At 46.3% G+C, this 7,531-nt stretch overlaps 2 protein-coding genes and 1 long non-coding RNA gene across 3 annotated transcripts; 1 reads left to right on the top strand and 2 right to left on the bottom strand.

Moving 5' to 3' along the window:
* Positions 1 to 306: 306 nt before the first annotated feature.
* LOC120688286 lies at positions 307 to 2,354 on the bottom strand. Its single transcript, XR_005681020.1, has 3 exons — positions 2,191 to 2,354; positions 737 to 838; positions 307 to 652 (listed from the first exon to the last, which is right to left on the bottom strand). It is a non-coding gene; the product is annotated as an uncharacterized LOC120688286 (long non-coding RNA).
* Positions 2,355 to 2,595: 241 nt separating this feature from the next.
* Positions 2,596 to 3,648, bottom strand: LOC120696162 (expansin-A26-like). The gene is made up of 2 exons (XM_039979302.1): positions 3,160 to 3,648; positions 2,596 to 3,067 (listed from the first exon to the last, which is right to left on the bottom strand). The coding sequence occupies exons 1-2, from the start codon at positions 3,645 to 3,647 to the stop codon at positions 2,758 to 2,760; spliced, it is 798 nt and encodes a 265-aa protein (XP_039835236.1). The 5' UTR covers position 3,648; the 3' UTR covers positions 2,596 to 2,757.
* Positions 3,649 to 4,251: 603 nt separating this feature from the next.
* Positions 4,252 to 7,490, top strand: LOC120688278 (50S ribosomal protein L13-like). The gene is made up of 6 exons (XM_039970533.1): positions 4,252 to 4,395; positions 5,397 to 5,559; positions 5,881 to 5,952; positions 6,039 to 6,205; positions 6,313 to 6,424; positions 7,119 to 7,490. Exons 2-6 carry the CDS (start codon positions 5,521 to 5,523, stop codon positions 7,320 to 7,322), a joined length of 594 nt encoding a protein of 197 aa, XP_039826467.1. The 5' UTR covers positions 4,252 to 4,395; positions 5,397 to 5,520; the 3' UTR covers positions 7,323 to 7,490.
* Positions 7,491 to 7,531: the final 41 nt, after the last annotated feature.

Genomic DNA, 7,531 nt, shown 5'->3' with positions numbered 1-7,531 from the left:
ATGTGCACTTATGGACATGTTTGTACTAACCAGGAAACTATTTCTACCAGGATGAAATGGGAACTTTGATGAGCATAGATATCTATGAGATGACTACCAACTTGCCTATATAGAATTGTTTTTCAACAGCTAAGCACCATTGTGAGCTTCAAAAAAGGCACCACTCATAACATGTTTTTTGTGACAGCTGATGCCAAGATGTACATTCCAAAAGGCTCAATTGCCCATGTAGAAAACAAGATACTGCCACCAACTTGTTGACCGTTTTATCATATACTATAGTGACTTTACTAGACAAGATAACAGTAGTCTAGTCAAATACCACATTGCTGAAGGAGTCGATTCAGTGCATAATTGACAGTTCAAAATATACGAAACTGAGCCTCCATATATAAACATTACATCGCTACCACCCGTTTACAACAACATAGATTTTAGATTAATGGAGTATAAAAAAAACAGCACAACTAAAAGAGTAGTTCACCACACTAGGGCCATTACAAAACATCAAAAGCAAACTGGTGACGGTAAATATCTAGTCTTCAGGTCAAATATCTAACACATCGATAAGTGAGGATGGAATTTCACCACAATTTCCAGCCATGGCCGATAGCTGGATCAAAAGTTCAGCACGGTTTAAACCATGCCCAGCCTGCATGATCAACAGATCAATATTACATGAGATCGTGTAGCCAAATTTGTAGACAGATAAGTATCAAGCAAGTTTGAAGACTACTGTGTTTAGCCCCCATAATAGACGAATTCTTTGCTAATGTCCTCCTCATACAGAACCCTCTTGCTCCTCCATCCTGTTGATGTAGAACTTGCCAGGAGAGGCCTGTTGATCCATATAGTCAGCAAATCTAAAACCAAGATACCAGCCCAAATGATTTCATTTTACTACAAAAAAGTGTTATTGCAGGCATAACTATAAAGGCCGAGGAATTGCTGCTTAAAATCATGTTCATAATGATTGACCACGATACATGGAGGTAAAAATAGGGCTGGCAGCAGTAGAAATAATAGCTACATTGCAATTGCATGAAAGTGAGTAGGAAAGGATTGGAGATATGGGAGGTAAATTGGTCTGGTGCTCCTAGATCAGTGAATATCTATTTATTGCTAGAAATAGCAGTTACATTGCAAGCACATGATCGGAAAATGAAATATATTGGTGACATAGGGTAAGTTGGACTGATACTCCCTAGATCAGAGCTCTGAGTACCTATTATTGCTGGAAATAACAGCTACATTGCAAGCACATGAAAGGGAAATAAAATATATTAGCGACATGGGGTAAGTTGGACTGATACTCCCTAGATCAGAGCTCTGAGTACCTATTATTGCTGGAAATAGCAGCTACATTGGAAGCACATGAAAGGGAAATAAAATATATTGGCGACATGGGGCAAGTTCTGAATATCTGATTGGTGAGGTTCTACAATAAATACATATCCCTTGCTTGTAGCGAGATGGATATATGGTTCTTTGTACTTAATGTAGCAAGTGATTAGGTGGGTACAGGTGATTACAGCTGCTCGAACCCAACCTCACAAGATGAGGACCAATGCTCACCCCCCCTCTGGTCGACTGTTCAGTCCTTCACAAGACATCTATGCAGGTGATGATGCTACCGTTGTACACTTGTACTGCTCGACGAAATTAATGCAATTTTACTCTTATCACCAAGCATGCGCCCACATAATTACCCAGCTACCCTGCGAATTCCAAAAGCCTACTCGTACTTGAGAACATGCGGCACCGCGCCTAAATCTAACATTCCAGATAAAGAGATTCACGTTCCATCGAGAATAAGATCGAATACCCACTGTGGAGTGTCGACTAAACAGATGAGAAATTGGTAACATTTTCCCACATTTCTAAAGGGGGGGGACAAAGATCGAATATGCATGAGATGGCCGATACAAGTACCCCGAGCGATGCCGCCTCTAATCGACCCTCCTATGCCAGCCAAACCCAAAAATCAAATTTCGGAGCAAGATCAGCAGCCCACCCCAATTGGAATGAACCAAACCACTGGCGCGGCATAACCCCTAGTAGAAATGAAAATGTTGAAGCTTGAGAAGGGTGGTGACTGCCTGACTAGTGAACTGGCGCGGCCAAAACCCTAACTAAATGAAATCAAAGGGGAACACAAACCCACACCAAGATCAGAGCGTTCGTGGTTACCAGCTCGCCCCGGGGGGTCGTAAAAGGTGAGATCACGTGCCGCGCGCCGCGCGGTCGCCGGAATCGTCGCCGCCTCGCCGGACGGCGGCAGGGTAGCAGGGCTAGCGTACTCGACTAGTGCTAGTGGCCGCCCTCGCGCTCGGCTGGACTGAAGGGTGTGGAAGAAAAAGGACACGAGTACACGACCAGGGAAAACGACGGTGAACTGGGCCGTAGACCATGGGCCACACGAGGGCCTCTGTGGTCCGGCATAATGATCTGTGTCCATGCCCACCCCGGGCTCCTGTCAGAATTCCGACTGTTTTTTAACATTGCATGAAATTTTGTTATTTGCCAAAAAAAGAAAAAGAAACTTTGTTATAGTTGGAGTCTTGGAGAAGATGCACGCGAGCACAACACGAGAACACAAATTTAGAGTGGACTTTAGCATTTCTGTTTAGTTTTTCCTTCACAACCGTACGTTTAACTCCGGCAACGGAGGTTCAGGCCATTCATGCATGCCGATCGTTACGCATGAGACGACGAGGTACAATGCAACAGTGCATATACGCCGAACGGCGCCCCGGCCTAGAAGTTCTTGGCCGCCTGGTAGGTCTTCCCAAACTGCCAATCGCGCGGCATGACGTGCCAGGAGGTGGCCTTGCGGTGGTCGCCGGTCATGACCCGGTACGTGAGGGACTCGCCGGTGAGGTCGACCTCCGTCGTCCACAGCTGCCCCCAGCTGCGCTTCATCGGCGTCCACTTGACGCGCTTGTTGCCCTTCACCGACAGCCCCACCACGTCCCCCTCCCCGCCCACGTTCGTCACCATCACCATGTTGTAGTTCTTGTTCCCCGTGATCGTGTACCGGATCCCGCCTTGCCTCACGCACGCCACCCTGATTGTGATTGGATTGGAGAGATCATCATATCCATCAGCGGATGCAATGCATTGGTATGTTCATCGTGGGGTTGTACAACAACGCAGTACCTGCGGTAGGAGATGGGCACGATGCCGGCCTTCTCCTCGGCGATCTGGAGGAACGCCGGCATGGTGAGGTCGAAGTGCTCGCCCTTCTGCCCGCTGACCGGCGGCGGGGCCTGGTTGGTGGCCGTCACCACCACGGACTTGTTGGCGCCGCCGGCCTCCTCCGGGCCCTTCACCTCGAAGCACGCGCCGCACCCGGCGCCCTCGCTGTACAGCGCCGGGCTCACGGCCGCCGTCAGCGCGCCGTAGTCCTTGGCCAGCGCGTCCTTGAACCCGCACGCGCCGCCGTCCGTGGTGCCGGACCCGTCGCGCCCGCCGTAGAACGTCGCGTGCCCGACCGTCCACGGGCCGTCCTTGAACTTGCCGTGGTTCACGTGGGGCTTGCCCTCCGCGACGCCGGGGGCCAGCAGCAGCGCGAGCCCGGCCGCGAGCAGCAGCGACGCGAGGAGAGGCGGCGGCGGCGCCATTGTCCACGGCGAACCTGCAGACATGAACGGCTGTGGCGATCAACGAGCAAATCTAGCAATCTAGATGATGCTATATACTCGTTCGGGGGCGCCGGCCGGCGGTCATCTGCCATTTTTAGATGCATGGTTGTGAGGCGAGGCGCCATGGGACTATAAATGGCTTGGAGCGACCGGAGGCCGCGCCGCGCGTTTGGCAATTTGACAAGAGCCGGACCGACCGTTGACCCACCCTGGACCTGGATATCCTTACCTGTTCTCTTGAACAATCAGGTCATTCTCCTTGCCGCCACTTGCTAGCGTGATTGGTTGGTTTGATCAAACTTCAATTCAAGAACTAGTTTGGATAGATCTAAGAACATGTGATTTTCTTGAATACTCTGCAGTACATTCTAGGTTTGGATAATTGAGATTTGCATATTTCCAAGCTTTCCAGCAGAGTATTCCAGCTTGGAATTGCCGTTGCAGCTCAAGGTCGTTGGCCCATCCGTAAAAGTTCAAAATGAAGCGTTCGTACCAGCCCAACTCCTAAAACGGCCGGCTGGGCCGCTGGGGCCAAATCACATTATGGCCTACAATAATACCGAGCAGATCCAGGCCGTCCATCCAAGAAGGCTATGCGATCGCATCCGTCCATGCGAGGCCCCCTCGGTTTCTCGTAGGAGCGGGGAGCCCCTTGTGGCCTTGTCCCTTTCCCGTGATCCCGTCTCCACCTCTCGCCGCCGCCGCCGCGTGCACAGGCACTTCAACTGCCGCCGCAGCCGGCCGAGAAATGGTAAGGTCCCCGAATTCTTCCTCTATGTTCGCGCGTCTCCAATCGATTGCTACTCTTGTGCGCATGCATCTATGTTTTGGTTGGACGGATTTGTTGATGATTCTGTAATACTCGCTCCATTGGTTGGTGGATTCGTTAGCTGCTTGTTTAGTGCAACCGTGATATTTTGTTTTGCGATATGCTTGTGTAATTGTGGTTTATTGAATCATCTGCCACGGCGAGCGGTTCGAGCTGCGGGGAGCAGCTGGGTTTCGCGGCCTTGCCCTCTCCTTCGACTGCGAGGAGTGATCTGGATCGAAATGTTCTTGCGTCGCTTGCCACTGGGAAATTTTGCATTAGTTCCAAAACCTAATTAGGGGTGGGTAGGTAGGATTTTGGGACCACAGACCAACGTCAACTCACGAGGGTATATGATTAGCACACTGAGGATGGGTGGATTTGAGATTTCAGCACGATTATTTCTTCATCCAGCCATGTTGATGTCTGTTAGTTATGAATCCTCACTGTATGGGTCTGTTGTTTTGTTCGTCTATCTAGGACCATTCTAAAGTTTTCTGACTGGTGTTATGGAGATGTTTTTTCTATAGATTTCGAGTGATCTTTGTTCTAAAAACTAAAAAGGAGCATTTTGATGCTAGAAGGATTGGAAAAAATATTCACATAGCCTACTCAACTTTTAATTTACAGGATTGTGTAGTAGGTTTATTTTAATTGCTTACTGGGATGAAACATTATTTTAACTTGCCCATGCCTACATAAAATTTCCTGGATTGTAGATGCATGCTAAAAAAATTATGTCTTCTTAGTCTGTTCATGAGGATCATTTGTTCTGGGATAATTGCCTGGACAGCGTCTAGTGGATCAACATTACCGTATGTATATCTATGATATGTCTGTAATAACAAGTAGTTTTGGTTGTTGATGAGCGTTTATTGATAGATATCCTAATGTTATCAGAGCTGCCCCTCACCAAGAAATATTTTTCCGTGGGAACCTTTTAGGCCCTGAAACCCTAGAGAAAGGAAAGAAGGGAAGGGGACGGAGGAGCACGTGACGGGTGCCATCCTCCACATCTCTCTCTAACTGTTTCCGTGTCCAGCTATTGTTCCACTACACGGAGTTGGCATGGCTACAGCACCGCCTGCCTTCACCGGCAACATAAAGGTTAGTTCGTCTTTGTCATCTCTCTCGCTATGACAGTACTCTGATTCTCACTGCTAGGACCTTCTCCATAAGGTAAAGGATATTAAGGAATATATTTGGAGCTATTTTATATAGTCAGTGAAGAAGGTAAGGTAACTATGCCCCCTCCCTCTTTCCTTCTTACCTGGCCATATTCTAAACTCGAGGCGTTATAGCTGCACTGTGCCTAGAATCCCTAAATAACTGTCAATGCAAATAAGTTTTTGCGCCGAATATTTTGTTCCCTAAGTCTGAACTACTGGTAGTAAAGGTCATTTGATGTTTCCTTTTTAAACTGTGCAGAAAGCACTTGCAGGTTTGAGAAGAATAAATTTAGATGGGTTGCGATGGCGTGTATTTGATGCAAAGGGTCAGGTTAGGATTCTTCTGTTGATTTCAATTGCGAGGATGAATTCATCAGAAAAAAGGCTATGTGGTGTGCTCATTTGTATATGTGATAGGTGCTTGGACGGTTGGCATCACAAATTGCTGTTGTGCTTCAAGGCAAGGATAAGCCAACCTATGCACCACATGTAGAAAACGGAGACATGTGTATTGTACTTAATGCAAAGGATATCAGTGTTACAGGAAGGAAAATGACAGATAAGATCTACTACTGGCATACAGGGTTAGTGAAGCTGAGCAAAAAAAGAAAAAGAAAAGCTGAATACTTTATTTCTGAGTTTTTTTTATTAAAGTGCTATCTTATGTAGTTATATGTTTACTCCCCAATAGGTATATTGGCCATCTTAAGGAAAGAAGGCTCAAGGACCAGATGGAGAAAGACCCAACTGAAGTGATCCGCAAAGCTGTCTTGCGCATGCTTCCCCGCAACAGATTGCGTGATGTAAGTGAAACTTCATTTATCTTGTATTCTGCAATCCAGGAATAGGCATGAGCAATTGTTTATCAGGCTGAATAATGATTGTTAATGCTTGCTTTATTTTCTATTGCAAACGTTATAATTAGTTCCACTACTGCATTCGTCCTATTTTGATACTTTCATGCATCAACTGTGGTTATGGAAATTGTTATATGCATCAACTGTAGTAATGGAAATTATGTTAGAGAAGAGACTTCGTCACTTTTTTTATCTTGCATTGGTGAACTTTCTTATTATACTCATTCGACCATGAGATTCCAACCTATAAGCTTAATCATCCATACTTTGTCACTGATGAATAGCTGCTATAGAGATGTTAATGTCTGTACTTTGTCACTCCTGGATTATTAGTTTTGTCCACTTTCTGGGCTTAGATGATCTGTTCGATGATTTGTCAAAAGTTGATACTGTCTTATGGTGTAAACACTGGTAAAAAGACGATGTATTAATGAACAAATCTGGTTGTACATCATATTATCCAAGTCTATTTGTTGGTGCTGCTACAAGTGGTTGAGATGTCATACAAAGTTGTAATGTTGTGCTACCGCTTATATATTTCAGAACATCATATTGATTGAGAAATCATATCGTTTTCCCCTTCTGATAGAATGTGCTTTCATGGTATTGCAATTTAACACATGCTGCTCTGATCCTCCAGGACAGGGATCGCAAACTGAGGATATTTTCTGGAAATGAGCATCCATTCCATGATCGCCCTCTTGAGCCATTTGTGATGCCACCACGGCAAATACGTGAGTTGCGGCCCCACGCAAGGCGTGCGCTGATTAGGGCCCAGAAGAAAGAGCAGGCAATCAGAGCCAAGGAGGAGGAAGGTGCAAAGGATGCCGAGATAACTGCATAGGCATAATCTGATGTGGATTAGCACATTGCAAATCTTCCAGATTTTGTTCTCAGAGTGTCCTTTCTTTCTTGGACATGTAGTCTGTTGTGTCCAATAGGCACTAGAACCTGGGAACATGCAAAACTTATTGTGAGTGAGATAAAATCGTTTTCTGCTTTGTTCAACTTATGATCTCAGATGCAGAAGTCCATTTGAAATCGTACCACGCG

This window comes from Panicum virgatum, chromosome 2K, assembly GCF_016808335.1.
Source record: "Panicum virgatum strain AP13 chromosome 2K, P.virgatum_v5, whole genome shotgun sequence".
Classification (NCBI taxonomy): domain Eukaryota; kingdom Viridiplantae; phylum Streptophyta; class Magnoliopsida; order Poales; family Poaceae; genus Panicum; species Panicum virgatum.
Note: the sequence above shows the minus strand (reverse complement) of the source record. Positions and strands in the feature narration are given on the sequence as shown.